The sequence below is a fragment of the Anastrepha obliqua genome, chromosome 5 (assembly GCF_027943255.1).
Source record: "Anastrepha obliqua isolate idAnaObli1 chromosome 5, idAnaObli1_1.0, whole genome shotgun sequence".
Classification (NCBI taxonomy): Eukaryota; Metazoa; Arthropoda; class Insecta; order Diptera; family Tephritidae; genus Anastrepha; species Anastrepha obliqua.
The window spans coordinates 52235759-52256481 of NC_072896.1; the positions used below are offsets into that span (position 1 = coordinate 52235759).

General features: G+C 34.6%; 1 protein-coding gene across 2 annotated transcripts in view; it reads right to left on the reverse strand.

The window, feature by feature from the left end:
• The window catches only part of LOC129247737 (uncharacterized), a 167456-nt gene that overhangs the window by 12632 nt on the left and 134101 nt on the right, over nt 1-20723 (reverse strand). For both annotated transcript variants that reach the window (XM_054887015.1, XM_054887014.1), the window contains exons 3-4: nt 11039-11145; nt 8411-8507 (exon numbers count right to left, since the gene is read on the reverse strand). In XM_054887015.1, the coding sequence (XP_054742990.1) occupies nt 8411-8507; nt 11039-11145 (204 nt within the window). The remainder of the gene's footprint in view (nt 1-8410; nt 8508-11038; nt 11146-20723) is intronic.

The following is a 20723-nucleotide window of genomic DNA, read 5'->3' on the forward strand; positions in this document are numbered from 1 at the left end:
AAGTCCAAAATAAACCAGACTGGAATCATAACATAGTTATTGATGGCGCCATCTTTTTAATGAGTTAATGCGTTGGAAGATAAATCCCTAGCTGACTTCCAGTGAAAGCCTGGTGACATTCGATTCAGTGGAAGCGAAGTTATTGCGTCTGAAGTGTCAGTATCTTTGTGTCATCGGTACAAAAATGAGTTTCGAACAAAGAGCTAATATCAAATTTTCTTTTAAGGTCGGTAAAACGTTTACCATTTGAATTGACAAAAAAATTATAGCGATGATTGTCTATCTCGTCACAGAGTTCATGAGTGGTTTACACGTTTCAGAGATGGTTGTGAGGATATAAATGACAATGAACATAATGGACAGCCCCAGACGAGCTACTACTCAAAAAATCGCATTTGGAGAAGTCAAAAATCAAGTCGATGCTCATTTGTTTTTACGATTTCAAGGGAATTGACCACAAAGAGTTCGTGCCAAGGGACCAAACCGTCAATGCAGTTTTCTATCTTGCCGTTTTGAAGCGTTTGTTGCATCGCATTCATCGAATTCGCCCTGAATACCGCGAAGGAGGAAGCAGGCACTTATTGCATGATAATGCACCATCTCATCGATCCACTCATGTGACTGATTTTTCGACTAGAAATCGCATTTCAACCATCAATCCTTCATCAAATTCGCCTGATATGGCTCACTGTGAGTTCTACCTATTTGAAAAATGGCATTTGGTCATGAAAGGAAAACGTTTTGCGTCCGTAGAGGCCATCCAAAATGCTTGTACCGACATCTTGAAGGACATTCCGGTCAATGATCTGAAACACTCTTTCGAAAAGCTTTCAGATCGCGCAAAACAGTGTATCAAGGCCAAAGGGGACTAGTTTGAATAAATAAACTCAAATTCGCAGAAAAACGTTCCGTTATTTTTTCTATCATTGCTATGCCATGTCTCTCATAAAGTATACTCAGTTTCGTGGTAAGTTTCGCTTGTTGACAACGGAGTGGGGAGCTAAGGAAATTTGAATTGCAGTGATTGCATTACAAAAGTCTGGTAAAAGTGCAAGTGAGATTTACGAATTGCTGAAAAAAATTTAGATTCCGAGAATGTTTGTTTGCCGCACGATCAATCGCTCTTCCGAAATGTCTGAAGGGACAGACAGAAAAAGAAGTGATCGTCCTCGCGTGGGGCGAATTAGTGCAGTCATAAAAGCCGTTCGAGAAAGAATTCGCAGAAATCCCCTTAGAAAGCAGAAAATCATGTTCAGAGAAATGAATGTACTGACCAGATTCAAGTCAAAACTAATTACAGATGATCTCTACATGAAAGACTTTTGTCGCTCAACTGGTCATCTTTTGACAACGCATTTGAAGAACATTTGAAGAACGGTCCACGGTCATGAAAATATTCTTTTCATAGACGAGAAAATTTTCACTGTTTCACAGAAGTTTTTAATAAGCAAAAAAATGTATGCTAAAACTTCAAAACACGAAAAAAATGTTGTTCCAAGGGTTCAGCCTAGCCACCATCCAGCCTCCGTAATGGTTTGGTGGGGAGTGTCTTGTGAAGGCATTGCATCTCTTCATTTCTGCGAAAAAGGTGTTAGGACCAAAACAGATTCCAGCCTTAAATTGAAAAGTTGAAAACTATTGCCGCCAGCAGTGTGTGCTAGTGGATTCTAACATAACCTAAACGCCATAAACCAAGCTTAGACATATGGTAAACAAACTGCTTCGACCCACTAGTGATTTTGTTTTGCTATCATATACTTTTGGTTTTGTGAAAATGTTAGGTTTTGTGCCGAATAATCGTCATTTGCGAGAAGTGTTGATTTTCCTCTTTCATTCGAAAAAAACGGCGGCTGAAGCGCATCGAGAGCTACAAAAACTTTATGAAGATGCTGCTTTAGGTCAAACAACGTGCCGAGATTGATTTCGTCGCTTCAAAGACGGTGATTTTAATGTTGATGACCGTCCGTGTGAAGGAAGGCCAAAATCCTTCAAAGACGCTGAATTGGAGGCATTGCTCAACGAGGATCCGTGTCAAATGCAAGTAAAGCTTGCTTCAGTATTAGGAGTTAGCCGCCAATCCATTTCCAAGCGATTGCATGCTTTGGGAATGATTCAGAGACAAGGGCTTGGATTCCTTATGAGTTAAAACCAAGGGATGTTGAACGTCGTTTTTCGCCTGTGAACAACTGCTCCAGCGGCAAAAAAGGAAGGGCTTTCTTCGCCGCATCGTGACGGGTGAGGAAAAATGGATTCATTACAGCAATTCAAAGAAAAGAAAGTCATGGGGACTGTCCGGTGATGCTTCTACGTCGTCGCCTCGGCCGAATATTCACGCTGCGAAGGTTATGCTATGTATTTGTTATTTATTATGAACCCCATCACTGGGGATCGGTATCGACTTCAATTGATGCCATTGAGCCGAACACTGCCGAGAAGCTGTCGCAATACGCGGAGAGGCATGAAAAAGCGATTCTACAGCATGACAACGCTCAGCCTCACGTTGCTAAACCCGTTAAAACCAAGCTGGAAACACTGAAATGGGAAATCCTACCCCACCCGTCATATTTTCCAGATATTGCGTCGTCCGATTATCACCTGTTCGACGGCACATGTTCTAGCTGACTAGCAGTTCCATTTATATGAAGACATCAAAAATGGTTTGATCCGTGGATAGCCTCAAAAGATGAACAGTTTTACCGCGACGGTATACGAGATCTACCAGAAAGATGGGAAAAAGTAGTAGCCAGCGATAGGCAATACTCTCAATGATTGACCATTTTTTCAGAATAAAGTTGTATTTTCATAAAAAAAACAGCGAGAACTTAGTTGAGCACCTAATAAAAATAAATAACTTATTCTAATGATGTCGATTTGTACGCTTAGTTTATGTGCTCTCCATGGGCCATTCTAATTTCTCGCTCTGGCTGTTACGAAAATCTCATAAACAAACCTAATATATCACTAATTTGCATAAAATTAAAGAGAAAAACTAAAAATACCATAAAGGCACTTCCACATAGAAACTTTTCTCAGCCGTATGTATGTACGCCACCTAATGAAGCCACTTTTCCATGGCCTAATTGCTTTTATGGTTTTATGACTGCATGGCTTAGCAAAGAACTTTGACCGCTAACGCGTAGCTAAACCAATCTTGACCCCAGCGCAGCTAATCAGTGTGCGGCTACAACAATACAAACATACCTACACACTCAAATTTATGTATCACACATAGGCGTTACGATACACTATCTCGTTTTCCTTAAAATTTCTCCACTTACTCTTAACTGCCACTTTTACTGCACCTCTATCTCCAGTTGTTGATTTTCTTATCTTTACTCATCGCAAATGTTCGCAACTTGGTAATACTTATTTAGAAAGTCGAAAACATAGTGTAAAAAAAAGTTGTCTGAAATGCGTGGCAAAGCAATGTTTTGTATATGCACACACATACCCATATAAGTATGTGTGTATGTTAGTTGGTTATACAAATGGTCATAGCTCAAACTTAAAGTTATTATCACGCAAATTACTTTAGTTCGCAATGAAATGACCTCTACGAAAAAGTTGAGTTAACGTCTGCCTTAAGGCGATTCGCTTATGTGTTTGCATGTTTGTACAATATGTATGTCCATACAGATGTATGTATGTATGTATGCGTGCATGCATCATTAAATATGCACTAAGTTTTCTGAATAAATGCGTAAAGATTTTGGAAAGTTTTTGTAATTTAGGCGTAATTATGGCAAATATTTTCTACAACTTATACTTCTCTTCTCCGCCGCTCATGGCAGCGTACTTACATATTTTCGTGCCCGTGTTATTGAGAATCATTAGCGAAATTCATTAATAGGAACTATGTGACTTTGTCCGCTCTTGTGTAATTTTTAGAGTAAAAAAATCTGCTAGAGGTTTCTTAAATAGACAGATTGCGTCACTGCTGAGCGCACACCTACTTACGTAATTAGAATGAAGGGAGGGCGGTTAATGATTAATTAATTGATTACTATTATTACTATAACTATTATTATTGATTAAATAGCATTAGTACAATAGGCTTAATCACATTTTTTAGCAGAACCAGAATTGACAAGAAAATGCATATAAAACAGTATAAAAGTGCAAAGTAAAAAAAGAATGATACTCGTAAGTATTCAAACTGATGCAGTACAGCAGCTTCTAGCCCTAAGCCTTAACTTAATATTGCTGGACTATCTGAGAAAAGTATAACATAAGAAATATACAATGTGGCGTAGAATTAATCATCTAATCTAGTTTGTGAATAACTTTTTTATTAAATAAAAAAATTTTTTTGAGTGACGAAATTATTTTAACTACATTCAAATAATTATGGTCGAAATAAAGCAAAGAAATGTTCAGAACTTTTTATTCGAATGGAGTTCCACGTTCATACGGCACTCATAAATAATAATCTAATCGATGTAGTAAAATTAGAATTGGATACAACCAGATCGCTGGAGCTCTAAGATATCGGGGACATCAGTTTGATTATACAGACCGACCATAGCTATTATAGCTGGGTGGATTTTATTAGGAAGAAGAGGAAAAAGGGCTAAAACTCTACATAAATACTAAATCCAGATGAAGAAGAAAAAAAAAATGCACTTTTAACTTCTTTCGATTTTTTATATATTTTTCTTCGAAAATTTTTCTTTTTTTTTTTTGGAAAAGTATTTTTAAAATTTTTTCTTTTTGGAAATATTTTTAAAAATTTATGTGAAGAAAAATGGCTACAACATCAACTAAAAACTATTATTGCGTCTTTTTTATTATTTTTTTTGACAAGTTTTTACTAACTTTTAGTTTAAAAAATTAAAGAGGTGCTAACGCACGTCACAAATATTAAGTATAGATGAGGGGGAAAAAATGCTAATTATTTTAACTTATTTTAGATTTGTTTTTTTTGTAAAACATTTATTTTTAGAGAAAACATCAATTGGTAACTATATATATTTTTTATTCAAATACATTAATATTTTAAATCTAGTTATTTAAGTAAGTTATTGAAACTTTATCGAAAGGAATAGTAATCGTTTTCAAATGATATTTTAATCATTATTTCTTCACATCAGTAATTTTATCGTTAAAAAAATGCCGCTAAATCAAGAAACAAAATTTCTTCCCGAACTGCCACTAAATTTTTTTGTGATTCGCTCTCTAAACCACGAAAATCAATGAAAATTTGTTTGGGAGTAAATATTTTTTTCTAGTTTTTTTTGTAAACTTTTTTTCCATTATCTGTAAGACAGGAGTATATTCGCCACGCCTTATTATTTTTCTGCCTTATGCTTTAATTGAAAGGAATAACAACAGCTTTGTTTGCAGTTTTTGCTACAAACAAAAATAAAGAATAAACTTTTTTCAAAAAAAGAAATAATAATAGTTTTGAATTGATACTGCTTTCCTTTTTTCCTCACAACAATTTTTTAAATTTTCTTTAAATGAAATAATCTTTTGTCCACGAAAAAAAGAAAGAACATAAAAAGTGTTTGTCAAAAAAGAATAAAACCAACTTATGTCAAAAAAAAAAAGACTGGATAGGAATTTTTGTTAAAAAAAGAAATACATGAAAAATCGTAGAAGCTGAAAAATGCAATTTTTTTCTTCCTCGTCTGTATTTAATGTTTGAGTACGGATTTTGCCCCTCTTTCTCTTTAATTTTAAGTTTTTGCTAAACACAGAAATAAGAAATTTTTCTCATATAGAATTAAAAAAAAAATATCTTAAAAAAATTAATAAATTTGTGTTACAAAAAAATAAAACAAATCTTTTGTTAACAAAAAATAAAATACTTTGTCAAAAACCGAAAAACAGAAAAAATCACAGGAGGCTAAATATACATTTTTTAAATCGCATCTGGGCTTGATATTTGCGTAGAGCTCATTTTTTAATATTTCAAACTTAAATTTTTTCTAAAAATAAAATAATAAAAAACCTCTGTCAAAACAAAAAAAACAAGGAAAAAGGCTACCTTTGTTAAAAAATATTATTTTTATTTTTATTTTGTTGCCTAGTGCAATTTGGTTTCACGATGTGAGTGTATGCTAACAAGGATATGGGCTGATGTTATCGTTTCGCCTAGTAGCCCGCATTTTATGCAATCATGGGCAGGTGTTAATCTGATTTTCTACTATCCTTAATTAGCCGACCAAGAAGCAGCAGGCTGCTCACTGACAGCATTAAGTCCACCTGAGTTGACAAACTCAAATAAATAGCATTTGGAGTCGCAGGTTCAAAAAGTAAAGAGTTTAACTCATACACATCTCTATACTTTACTCCGCACTCCCAACTTTCTATAACCTTCCAGGCATCCAACCCTTTGTCTAAGCTTATCAAACAGGAAGTGCTTCACCATTGAGTTCACCATTACTTACTCAATGGCTTCATTTACTTTGGCTTGCCAGTTATTCAAAACGTAAGCAAAAAATTGGCCAAATTTAATTATAGCTGAAAATTTTAACTGTATTGTGTAAGGGTCAATTCGAACAAAGTTAAATTACATTCCTCCAGCCAAGAGCGTTTGAAACCAATTTCTCAATTTCATCACACCTGCGCCACAACAATAACTTAAGCTGTGTTCATTAACTAACCTCAAAGCAAAACAAAACTTTATTGTCTGCCTTCTAACACAGAAATGTAGGAAACACTGGCATAGGGTAAATAATAATTATTCTAATACCAACATGTTATTAAACAAAAATAAAAATTATTTTGATGATCTAAAACCCAGAAATTACTGAAATCACCAAAAATACAAAGTGGCAGCGAAGAGCGAAATAAATCACTGCGCCCAACTTTAGCGCAAATTCCATCCATTGAGAAGTGTCTGCAGATATTATGGCAGTCTTTGTTAGCATTATCGTAATTAGCATGTTCTTTATAATTTATTTTGCCCTTTTTTATTACATAGTCACATTGACAAATGATTTGACCATACTTTAAAATAGGCCTAAATGGGCATTGGGTTTGATTTGCACATGTGAATCATTAATAAAATCAAGGATGGATATTAGCGGTGAGTAAATGTAAACATTCGATTTTGTTTCAATGAGTAGGGTGCTACCCAAGTTTTCTGGGTAAATTGTTGATTATTGAACTTTTAGCTTTCGACAATTTAAAATATCGAACTAAGTCACCTCCATTGAATTTTTCGAATGCACTGAATGTATCTCCTTTCGGCTGCCGCCGCCTTTGTGATGATAAAGGTAGGGAGCCATATGCATATAAAAAAGAGAGACAGGCGGAGTGGGAATTCATCACTGCTGTACAAACTTCGCGGAAAGGGAAAGAAAATGTAGCTTGTCGATACATCTAACCATTTAATATACCATCCAAATATGGCGAGAGCCGGAGGGCGGCAGGAAAAATGATTTGTAATGTGTTCATCTAATGATACTTATGGTAACTATATGCCATCCCCATGAATTTTGCCATATAAATAGTTCTATCAAGGCAGTAGGTTGTTGCATTTTTACCACTTTTATAAAAAAAATACAAAATATGCCTCTTATATGCGTTCGAAGGTTCCATTTTATTTTTTAACACGTGCTTCTATCCACGATTAAAATCACTTGTTGAATGCACAATATATCAAAGAAAATATAAATAGTTCCATTATATTCCGCGAATAATTTTTTGTATGCAAAAATCGTACAAAAGTGAAATTATGGGTAAAATACGCACGAACTTATGGACTGACCTGATACTTCTTAATCTGAAGTCCCGAAATTTTCGATCCCGAAATTTATAATTTCATATAATCGCTGTAGAAATTAAATTAATATTACTTGCATTTGAAAATTTCTATTACAAATTAAATTTTATTCTCAAATGCGTTGGTAGTCCCGAAAATTCTGAATTCAATACTTGATAAAATGTTTCAACATGAAGAGTTTATATTTCAAGTTTTAGTCTGCATGCATTGGGTAAAATTTTATAAACTTTCACTCTTATTTTAAAACTTTTTTATGTAACAAAATTGCTGCTCAAATAATTTCTCATTCCCAAAAAATGTCAATCCCGAAAACTTTCAATCCTGAAATTTAAAATTTTATTAATAGCTTTAAAAATTCTTTACGTATTACTGGGATTTCAAAAGCTTTGTCACACATGAAACACATTTGAAATTTCAACCAATTTAACCAGTTTGTTTAATTTAGAATTTAGCCAATGAAGACAACTCATTGCATAAATGCGTCTGTAGGATTTCCTCATGGCATCAAACTTTAATTGCGGCTGACTGTGACTTTGATCACTCGTACCTGGCTGGTTGGTGATCGCGTAATGTTTTTAATGCAGTTTTAGGAGTTGGGTATTGTAAATACATAAACACATGCAGACAAATATGTGTTTGTACAAAATTTACAATACATTTACAGTTCATCAAACTTACCTTAAATATGAATTGTCCCATATCAGAGGCTCGCTCATTAGCCGAACCGGATGCCCTTTTGAAACAATGCAGATAATCGCGTGTTAGCACAAAGTACCTGAAAAAGGTGCACCAGAAATAAATTCAAGTTATCAAAAATAAAAACAAAAACTAATAATAAAAATAGGAAGAAGATAATGTTAAATTAGAAAAAAAAAAATATTTCGACATCAATCATCGGCGAAGCTCTTAAAATTTTGTGAATACTTTTTAAAGCACTAAAAATGTTGGATCATAATGTGGCTTTTGTCCATTACGTTGTATTTATAATTGGAGCTTGCACCCTTTATTAGGTGATCGCCGAGTTCGTTCTCCTATTTGTGGTGTGCGTCTTGAATGGTAGTCACGCAATCCCCAATTGACTACGGGTGTTAATCTCGCGCAACATATTCCCATGACTACTGCACATGCAATTTAATTTGGAATGAAATATCTCTGTTTGTCCAGTAATATAGTGACGTATAATTAGAAATGCTATTTTCTGCTATTGAAATGATCCAACGGGTCTCTTCAACTTACTACACAGCAATAATTTGTATACTTTCATATCACTGCCTAGGAGCTGAGAATTTCAGCAGATAACAAGATTGTACCCCAGAATAGTTCATTTACTCTAAACGATAGGACTCAGGACATCTTTGGGCATTCAATTGCCTTAGCTCTGCCTAACAAGACATAACAATCCATAGCGCCGCAAAATTAATCATCCAACTGTGTTTTTGAATCACTCTTTTACTAAACAAAAAAAAAAAGATTCTGAATGATGAATGTAATCTATATTTTGACCTTGGCATATACAAAGATAGCTTCATATACAGATTGGTTAAGATAGTATTGAAAGCGACACCTAAAAACCTGTAAAGGAATCAAAATTTATATCACAATTTAATTTTCAATATTTCATTTGAACAAAATAAAAAATTTAGTTATGCTGTGAAATTACTCTTTATTGTATACCATTCGAAGTTGATGTGTCAGTATCTTTTTTACAATCGAAAGAATCGAATCTACATATTATTTTGGTAGGTATATCAGCGGCTTGGTATTACTACGAGTCCACTCTGCAGTAGCTGTCGAAAGAATGAGGTGGAATCAGCTCAGCACTTTCTCCTCAGCTGCTCACGCTGGGCATCTTGATGAGTTTCATCAATAGTACGAAGCGTTTAACAAAACTGAAAGAAGTCATCGGTTGGTCTACTCTATGGGTTTTTGACTACTTTGAGGTACCTCCTTCCTCGATCATTCGATATTCAGTCATCAGATACGTAGAATGGCAGAATTTATACAAAAGCACTTAGCAGAACGAAGTGTGCCGAGCTTCAAAGACTTGAAACATTAAAAATTACAGCAAAGGTTTTCTTTATGCCTATGCCATTGTATGGAGTAGAAGTTTGGACGACGCCAACAGCTGGTAAGACGACTTTTGGAGCTTGTTTTACACATAGCTGTGGACTGTGGACATAGGCTTAGTACAGCTAATACAGATCCTTTGGCTTCGCTGCGTTAAATTATGTCAAATGTATGGATTATTAAGAAGAGATTTAGCACTGCGACCTGAAATATCTACTGTATCCTCTTCATGGATTCAGAGTATTTCTCCGTGTCCAATTTTTTCAATTAATTTTAGTATTTGTCTTATTTTATTGAGTTTTGTTTGCTCCTTTGGTAAAATATACTCAGGACTAGTAGATGGTAGTTCAATCTACAATTCCCTGTTAGAGTTCTTGTGATGATTCTAAAACTATTCTTATTCAATTCCATACAATCTTTAAATCGGCTCAGTTTAAAACTACCCATCACCGATTTTGATTGCGATAAGACCGATCGATTGTGCCAGTATGATCTTATTTGTATTTACTCTACATCCTGAATTAGAAGTTGCTCTTTCCTAGGTTATCAAAAGGTTCTGCCTCTATAAATGGGGAGGCCGCCTCATTCCTGGCTACGAATGGATACAGACATTGCTGGCCTGAAAGAATTCAAATCTATTCAAATCTGCCACTTGTTACAGCAGAGGAAGAGGAAAGCCCATATATTTGTCAAGTACATTCATTTGCCAGGCTTTTACACTAATTTATGGGTGTTCTACAAATGGAAAAAGGCCTATAAATTGATGCCGTTGTGGGTATCGAAGACACGCATAGTAAATTCAAGAATAGTTTCTACCCACACCTACCAAGTTCACAAACTTAGATATATTTTACTTATTAGTAAATGAAAATGCTTCTAAAAGCAGTCTGTGTCGGCTTTCGCTGCTACTCATCGCTCATTCTGAAGTAAAAACCTTGAACCTTTACGCGCCTCTTGCTCTACCAATACAGCACCTTTTGCACCTTACTTTGCCTCAATCCTCATACCTTTTTTTGTATATCCACTGCAATTAAAATGAATTTTCGGAAAAAAAGAATTTAATTTAATTATTTGACAATTCGTTTTATGCCGCTTTATCTCACGTAGCAACATTTTTTTTGTTTTTGTTTGGTGCGCTCATTTCGCTGATTTAACAATTTTTCCCTGATGCTATCATTTTTTTGCCGACAGTCGGCCCGTTACCATTTTAAATCTATATTTTTTTTATTGCTCACTCACCTTTCCTTCCAGCGTGAAAAAAGGCGGTCACGTTGCTGCCACAGCAGGCCACGTTTAATTGGACCTGTCATTGAGGCGACTGGTATGCGGCCGGCGAGCAGAGATTGCTGCAATGAAAAAAATAGAATAAAAATGAAAAAAACCCAATTGAAATAGAGGGTGGGGATTAATGTAATGCGAAATATTCGTGCATATTTTAAATGTAATTGCTACAATTGAATTTTACGAATTGGAGGGTAAAAACTACATATACTCGTATACATATGTACAAGGTGGCGAAGAATATATCAAACAAAAATAAAGTTTACAAGTCAATTATATTTGACACTAGTGAACTAGACAGCTGCAGTATACAAATGGACAAGCAATGGAGCGCGTAAAGGTCGAAATAAAAAATTTCCAGCTCTCAAAATTGTTCTTTTCTTTTTTTAATTTTGTACTTTATTATTTTTATAAACTTTTTAATTTATTATTACTATTTTTTAATTTATCATTTGTTTTAAAATTTTTATTTTAAAGTTCTTCAAAAACAAACTCGGATGATTAATTTTGCGCCACCTTGTATTTGTGTGTGCATATTTAATGTATGATGTAATAAAAAAGAGAAGCTGTTTAAATTTGTATTCAGATTGAGCCAAACCAACCAGTACTTTACGTTCCCTTATAAAATTTCAAATATTTTATTGCGAGTTTTATGATTTTGGAGCACCTTGATTTTTTAGTTGATACGTAAATCGGATAGTGCCGCTAAATAATGAGCACCCAGGCAATGCTTAAGATGCAAATAAATGTAAGATAGAGCAAAAATGATCACCCTCTTCTAGACAATTGATATAAAAATAAAATATTTTTTTTTTACATTAGGCACTCAGAACCCGTAAAAATTGTTTCAAGATTTTTCCGAAATTATTCGTCAGTGGTTTTAACTCACTAAGAATTTCGGTATAAATGTCAAAACAGTACTGCTCATCAACAGAATTCAACTCCTTGTGGGTGTGGGACAACCCACACACCCACAGTTGGAGGGCTAGTATCGAGGAGGAGCCACCAACATCCACCCAAAAACGCGAACATTTCAGTGGTCGACTCAAGAATTTTTAATAAGTATTTTAAAAAAATTACGTATTAAATTTAGCTTCCTCAAAATCTCGTGCCAACCGAGCGCCAAATTCTTAAGAAGTACGCTGAATAACAAAATGTTAGACGTTTTCGAAAAATTGCTGATTAAACACGAGGCGCATTTTCACTTATCTAGAAGTGTAAGGAAACAAGAAATCAGATTTTGGTTACAGGACAGATCTCGTGTTCTTCATGAGACAAGTTTCAAAATGTGATCGCATGGTGCTCTGTTTATTCAGAATATGAGATTGGGTCATAATTTTCCCAAGTTCATAACGAAGAGGCATTACCTGTTACTGGGAAATAGTACCGGATCAGACTGAAAGTGTTTTTAATACCGAAGCCAGATGAGGTAAAATCGGAGATGTTATCTTAGCCGAATAGTGCTGCGGCACATGTCCCCATGAAGTTCTGGAAGAACACTTTACAAGACACTTTGACTTCAATATTTCTGTGAAGTTATTTGATGGTACTGTTTCGGCATTGTGAAGAGAATGCAAATATTTTTGAACTTTGTAGAAATCGAACTTTGTTTCTTCACAATACTTTATTTGCCGCGTGCGTCTTGATGTTGTTCTTAAATGATGGGACCTACAGTTTCAAGCCGAATTCGAACAGCAGATGGATTTTTATGAGAAGCTTTTCCATGGCAGAAATACAATCGGAGGTTTGCCATTGCCTGCCGAGGGGCGATCGATATTAGAAAAGCTGTTTAAATCATTTTTCGTGTCAAAGATCAAAATAAAAAATTTCCATCACTCAGTATCACTTTTTCTTTTTTGTAAAAAGTTATTCAATAACAAAATTAGACGATTAATTTTGCGCCACTTGGTACGAGTATATGAGAGTGGTTCAATAAGTACCGGTGTTAGAAATGAAGACACCTTTTTTTTCAAAACTTTTTTTTTAGTTTTCAACATAGTCCCCTTTTAGAAAGACACACTTCTTCCAACGTTCCGGCCATTTTTTTTTTTAACCTTTCTAAAAAGTAGGATTTGTCGAACTCAACTAAAGACGCCTCTGTCTCGGTAATGACTTCCTCGTTTGAACTAAATTTTTTTCCCGTGAGCCATTTCTTCATGTTAGGGACCTAGAGAGAGTCGCAGGAAGTCACACCAGGTGAATACGGGAGGCGTGGCAGCAATTCATAACGTAATCCATGCAGTTTGGCGGCGAAAACTTGGGACGAAAGTGCTGGTGCGTTATCGTGGTGAAACAGCACCTTTTTTTTCGCCAAATACGGCCGTGTCTCCATCAAATTTTTGCGAAAGCGGTCTAATAACTCTCTGTAGTATTGGCCAGAGATAGTTCTTCCTTTTTTCTAAAAAATCTATGAGAATGACGCCGTTCGTATCCTAAAAAAATCGTCGCCATTACCTTTCCGGCTGATGGGACTGTTTTCGCTTTCTTTGGAGCAGATTCACCAGGAGAAATCCTAGTGAATCCAGGTTTCATCAACGGTAATAACTCGACACACAAAATTCTTCGGATCTGGCTTAAATTGCTCCTAACACTGCTTCGAACTTAACAGCCGCATCAGCCGAACATTTTTTTTTTATTATTGTATTTTATAAAAATTCAATTAATTCTGAAAAAAAATATAAAAAAAATTCCACTCATTTTTCCTTTTTTGATTTGAGTTTAGGGACACAACGACAGGTGGTCTAATATTCTATAGCTCTTCCTCTTTCATAATTTCTGCACCGCATTCTTATCTTTTTCTCATCCCGTTTTGTCTCACTATGTAATCAGTGCGATAACTGCAAAATAGTTATTAATTTATGGTTAATATTATAATTACTTCTTCTTATTATTATATACTTCCACAAATAAAACCCCAAAAATATTAGCGCGTGGAAGTACAAATTAGCGTATTGTGACCTTTTGTTATTTCCAAATATTTACTCTTACATTTAAAAAGCCTACATAATTCCTATACATCTTTGCTGTCAAACTTAGCATTACTAACATCCCTTATTCATATTTGGCAACAAATACTATACACACAGCAACAATGCTGTCAAGAGAAAGCCACTTTTATGCGCGCTCATTATTCACATACACTTACTTATCCCATCTATTCAATAGAGTCGCAATTGTTCGCTCATTTGGACCGCATTGTTGTTGCTACGTAGGATGCACCATACAAATTTGGCAGCATCATTTATTTTATCACAAGCAACAACGAATGAGTAGGCAAAAAACACAACAAAAAATTGTTCGGTACTTAAAAGAGTAATTTGAACAAAATCAGTGGCAGCTGTGACCCAGTGGGCATTGCTGTGTCAAGTGAAATGATTTACCACAGGAGGCAACATAAACTGAGGGATTTGTCGGTGAATTTTTTCGAATGCATGTTTTTCTTTTTTTTGCTATATTCATGCGAAGAAAAAATGTAGCTCTTTTTACTGCACGCTGATGATAAATTGTTTTACTGTTATGTGTACACCTACAAGTATAGACACTTACACATATGACCGAATATTTGAATGCCTCTCGTACCTGTGACAAATTGAAGTGACAATGGAATTGAACTACATTTAAAATACTTATTGTGGGAGAGCTGGAAAGGACGAAAACATGAAGAACATACACTTTTAGCGGAGGTTAGGTTAGGTTATACTGGCTTGCCGAAGTCCCGCAGAGGCCACTTTGGTGCATAGCGATACCAGATCAGAGTCCCTTGTTTTAGCGAAAAAATGCATAACTCAAGACAAGCGCTCTGTTCGTGAATTTTAGGAGTAGCTCGAGTTCCAGTTTAGGCATAAATTCTAATATTTCTAAGTTCAGAGCACCTAGGTAGCATAGTTTAGTTTTCGAGAGAGCCAGCCAGTAGCATAGAAGATGATCTTCTACCCGGCTCATTTACATTTACTGCAAACGTCGTTGAGAGTAAGATTTAGCTTGTAAGCATGCGCGGCAACTAGGCCCTGTTAATACACCAGCTATAGCTCTACAGTTCTTTTTATCGTACGATATAACCGATTTAGTATACTTGCCATCATATGCGTGTTTATACATGATCCTAGCAACTTTGCAATTGGTTAAAGTAAGCCATATGCCTTTTGCCTTTCTTAACATGTGCCTCTCTAGTTCCTTTTGCATTGTGCGCATGGGTTTAAGCACCTGACTTATTTGATATCCCGCAAGTCTTGCGCCTTCTTTAGCTAGTTTATCCACTACCTCATTTTCCTTATAAGAGAGTTTAAATGTCTTTTTGATGCTTAATTCCGCCCAATATATGCCAGCGCCAACCACCTCTTCCATTTTTGATGCATCGGTAAATACAATAATGGTGCTACTTCTCGGAACAAAGCCTTTGCGCCATCCATCGTAATCGCTAATGGTCTCTAGCGGTTTTCCAAAACTCTTAACTGGAACCATGTAGTCTGAATTGACTGTGGAATTCCCAATAATAGAGCTATGGGCGAAGGTTCTAGAGTTAAGCTGTTCGGTTGTTTGTAGCCTCTCAGCCAAGTTTGCAACCCGATTTTCCGCAGCGATATCATCTCTTTGTGCCTGAACATACAATATATGATTTTTTCATAGTGACGGACCAATGTTAAGAAAGGTTGAGGGTATAGTTACCACTTGCGAATGCATCGGCTGAACTGGTCACCATTATCGTGAGATTTATCCCCGCTAAACTTTCTATACTACAGTCTGATTTTCACCCGAAAAACATACCTTTTTTTTCAAAAGCCCGTCATTTTGATATTTTTCAAAAAAATTGTAGCACCTGCCAGAATGACAAGCCTACAGAATAATAGTTAGTTTAACTTTCTCGTTTCAGATGTCCTGATGAGCCAAAATTCTGTTGACTTTCTTCTTTTTTTTAAGACGCTTACTTTGGTGCCAGACTACTACAAAAAAATATGTAAAAAAAAAACTAATCAAAACGGACGCATTTTATTTTCTTTAAAAAAAATCCTAAAAAATATCTATAAAACAAAAAAATATTTGACCGGGCTACGTCTTTAACCCTTTGTGGATGTTTGGTACTGAAATTTTATTTTGTATGATTTATAGGGGAAAAACAAATGACTTCCAAATATTTTTCTACTGCTATTTTCATGTGCACAGCTGTACATTTGAAATATTTTTATTTATAAAAAAAATATATGGGACCATCATATCTGTACATTAAAAGCTGTATCAAATCCCTTATTGCGAGTGAAGTGAATCATATGAAAGAAACTTTTTAAGAAGCATGCTATTGTGTGTTGGCACTGAAGACATGATAAACTTAATCAGACCCATCTTTTATGAAGCAAAGCTTACGAAGTACACCTAAGGCTAACCCTGCGTTAGGCTCCCGGGTCTGGCCAGACTAGTTCTTTTAACTTTGTACGTGAATTTAACATATTTCTATTATGGCTAACGACCTGAGCTTCGCAACCGAAAGTTTTAAAAAAGGCGGAGGATTAAACCAAAGCTAAACTCAAATATGGCTTCATGAGTACGGGTGAATCGAATTTGTCGGTGTTTTCACTGGTATGCGGACGCATGCCGTAAGCAGGTCTTAAGCCGCTTTTTATACCAAAAATTGTAATGATTCTAGGTGGCGCTGGAGTCGAAATATTAGAAAAAACTTGTCATCCGATTCAGCTCCTATTCACAAAATACTCGTATAACGATTGATATTGCAAAACAATAGCCGACTAGGTGGTACTCGGATCGCCAATGAAAGGTGATGGACGATTTGTCTTTGTCTATTACCTTGTACACTACAACACTTCCCTTCTTTCATTTATTGCGATCGTATGCAAACAACAACTTATAAGAACTTTTGGCTTTGTGAAATGACAAATATTGATACCTTAAAATCGAACACAGAAATACACTCGCCTGTTGAGATGCGACCGAAAAAACTTTTTCTATAGTAGTAACTAGGCTACGGCAGTCGATTAAAAATTCCACTAAGGTATTTTATATTAAGATAAGGTATTTTATATTTTAGTTATTCTTCGGGTGGTCAAACAGATCGGCAGATATGATTAGTCGATTCCTATCGCCTCTCTGAGTATACCAGTCATTGTATACAAGCAAGACCTTGATAACCTTGCAATTCGATGGCACCTCCATACGACACATAATTTTTACGAAAACTTTTCTCCAACAATAAAAAAGTCATAACATTGCATTCATAGCCTAGTAAATCAGTTCAATTTCCTAAGTCGCGTTTAAAAGAGAAATCAGCAAAAATGTACACAAATGTGGAGTTATCATTAAGTTGAAACAAGCATTAAGCAAAAAACCGTAAAAGTTATGGAAATTATTTTACGAAGACGCGTAAATACTGAAAAATGTATTTTCCAAACTAAACTCGTAAATTATGGTAATCTAAAAGTACACACATTTTTTGAAAGTTTTATGATTCGTTTGACTTGCTGAAGTTTTTTATTTTCCTTGCGCAGAAAAATGACAAAATTAAGCGTACACTAACCTCAGCCGCAGTTTTAATAACAAAGCGAAATACATTCAGACTCAATAAGCAACCCGCAAAATGTTTAATACATTTGATTTACGCTTACTTTTGTTGTAATAATTTTTAATGACATTTTAAGCGATTATTCAGCACTTGACCATTAGCCGAATGGCGGCTAGTTCGCTCAGCTTATTATGTCACGAAACTTTAATGATCGATGTGTGTGCACTCGTATATGAGCTCATAAAAAATGTTTTTGTATAAGTATAACCAAAAAAAATGTTTTTTCAAATACAGGCGCATTGAAGCGGGTAATGGCAAAAATGCGTATACTAAAAACGTCACTTTAGTTAAAGGAAATAAGCGGATGATTTGATTTCATTCAAACATTTTTTGCGTTCTTTCCTACAGATTAGGGCATTAACAAGTAAAAGCTGTGTGAATATAGACTTAACTAAACTTAACTTAGTTTAACTTAGCTTAACATAACTTAACATAATTTACCATGACTTGACCTAAGTTAACTCAACACAACCTAACTTAAATAGACTAGACTTGACTTAACTTAATTTAACTCAACTTAAATTAACTTAACTCTCCCTTTAGTTAAAGGAAATAATGTGCACAGAAAGCAAAGGATTTATTTCAATAAAACATTTTTGCATTCATTCCTACAGATTGGCGAACTAAAGAGTAAGGGCCACGTTAATATGGACTTAACTTAACGTAACGCAACAAAAGATTCATGTCATTAAAATAGTTTTTCCATTCATTCCTACAGATTGGAAAACTAAAAGGTAAAGGCTGTGTTAATATGGATATAAATTAACTTAACTTAACATAACTTAAGACAACATAACTTACCTTAAGTAAATTTGGCTGAGCATAATATCGAAATACTTAAGTTTCAAAAAACTTGACCTAAATTAACTTAACTTAATTTAACCAAACTTAAATTAACTTAATTCTCACTTTGAATAATTATTAAAATTAAGGGGAATAATGTGCCTACAAAGTTTACCATTTATTACTTTAAAACATTTTTTTTTGCATTCGTTTTCTAAACAGTAAAGGCTATGCTAATATGAACATAATTTGACTTAACTACACTTAACTTAATATAACTAAACTTAAATTAAATAAACCCTACTTAACTTAACACAGCGTAGCTTAACTTAAGGCAATTTAGCTAAGTATAAAATTGAGGTAATTAATATTTAAAAACCTGGCCTGACTTTGCTTAACTTAGTTTAATTCGACTTAAATTGATTTAACTCCTGCTTTAGTTAAAGGAAATAATGTGCCTACCAAGTTAAGGATTTATTTCATTACAACATTTATTGCATTCCTTTTGGAGATTGGGAAACTAAAAAGTATGGTCATAACTTAACCAAACTTAACTCAACTTAACGTAACTTAACTTAGCTTAAAATAACTTCAGAAATCTCGACATAACTTAAATAAACTTGACCTGACTTAATTCCACTCAACATAAATTAACTTAACTCTCGCTTTGATTAAAAGAAATAATGTACCCACAAAGCTAAGGATTTATTTCGTTAAAACATTTTTTGCATTCGTGTTTACATATTTTTAAACTAAAAAGTAAAGGTTATGTTAATATGGACAAAAATTGGCTTAACTAAACTAAACTTAACATAACTTATCTTAGCTTACGTTAACTTAAATAGACTTAACATACCTCAAATAAAGTTGTCCTAACTTAACTTAACTTAATGCTTGAGTTGATTCTGCAGAAAATTTAAAAGGAAGTATTCAATGCGGAAGCCGTTGAGGAAGAGGAAGACCACTAAGCGCTGGAAGGAGCAAGCGAAGAAAGGTTTGGCTTCATGAATTAAGGGCAAAGTCAAGAAAGATTTCGCTTCACTTATGTTTCTAAGTAGCTCCAGTTAGCATGAGAAAAAAACAAATACCCAACAAATATGATTGCACCTGTCATGAAAAGTTCTCTTCCATGCAGTGAGAAAATTGCATGAATTAGTTTATGAACTGTTCCACCATTCAGAATATTCTACAGTTTCCGCCCCTACAACTGCTTTTTGTTTCCAAAAATTGCAAATAAATCGCTCGGCGGTAAGAGATTTGAATCTAATTAGGAGACCACTGATCAAGTAAAAGCCCATTTTAAGGCACTCGAAAAATCTTATTATTTGAATAGCAGTAAAAAATAGGAGAAACTACACTTGAATTGTGTAAAGCTATGGGATTTTATGTTGAAAAATAAATAAAAGAAAGCATATTAAAAAATTAATTGCCAAATAATTTATATTTCAAGTACTTCTTCATCCACTCACTTACAATATTAAACAATTATTGATATCAGTCTCAACTCCACCCCATCTTATAAGTACGATTTCAATTGGAGGTGGTAATGTTACTATTACCTTGAGACCCATAATTTTTTCAAAGATTGTAGATACATTTTTCAGTTTGAGGGTAACAGCTGGAGTAACAAAAATTTCAGTTATTTGAATAGTTGAAGTACTATTTGTTTGATGTTTAGTTTGTAGTTTATTAACCCTCTAGTGCATAATTTTTTAATTTTTAATTTAAAAATTTTCTTCGCTTAATTCAGCGTCAGAGAATACGAATCCGTCATCGCTTTTGATATTTTACCTACAGTTTTGCCAAAAATTAGGAAAAGAAATTTTTGCCAAAAGGCACCGTCATGCAGTTAAGGTATCATTGTACCGTATCAAAGTATACACATATTTTCGTTTTTGATCGATCAGTTATATTTTTTCTATTACTTTTTTTTTAATAATTTAATTCGTTTGTATCTTTGCCTGCATTAAGATGTACATTATATTAGATATATAAATACATATATTTATAAATATCATATATATAAGGTTGTCAAAAAAGTCTTGCGGTATTTTTATTGAATTTTCAATTGTTCATAAAATTGGTTATAATAATGCGATTTAAGTCAAATATGCGCCGTTTTGTTCGATGACGAGTTCCCAACGAGATGCCAACTTCATAATGCCCCTCTTATAGAAGCTCGCTTCCCTATTGTCAAAAAACTCGGAGAGCCAATTTTCACAGGACTCTCTTGTGGACAACTTCCGACTACCAAGCTCGTTCGCCATGGACAGAAATAGGTGCTAATCACTT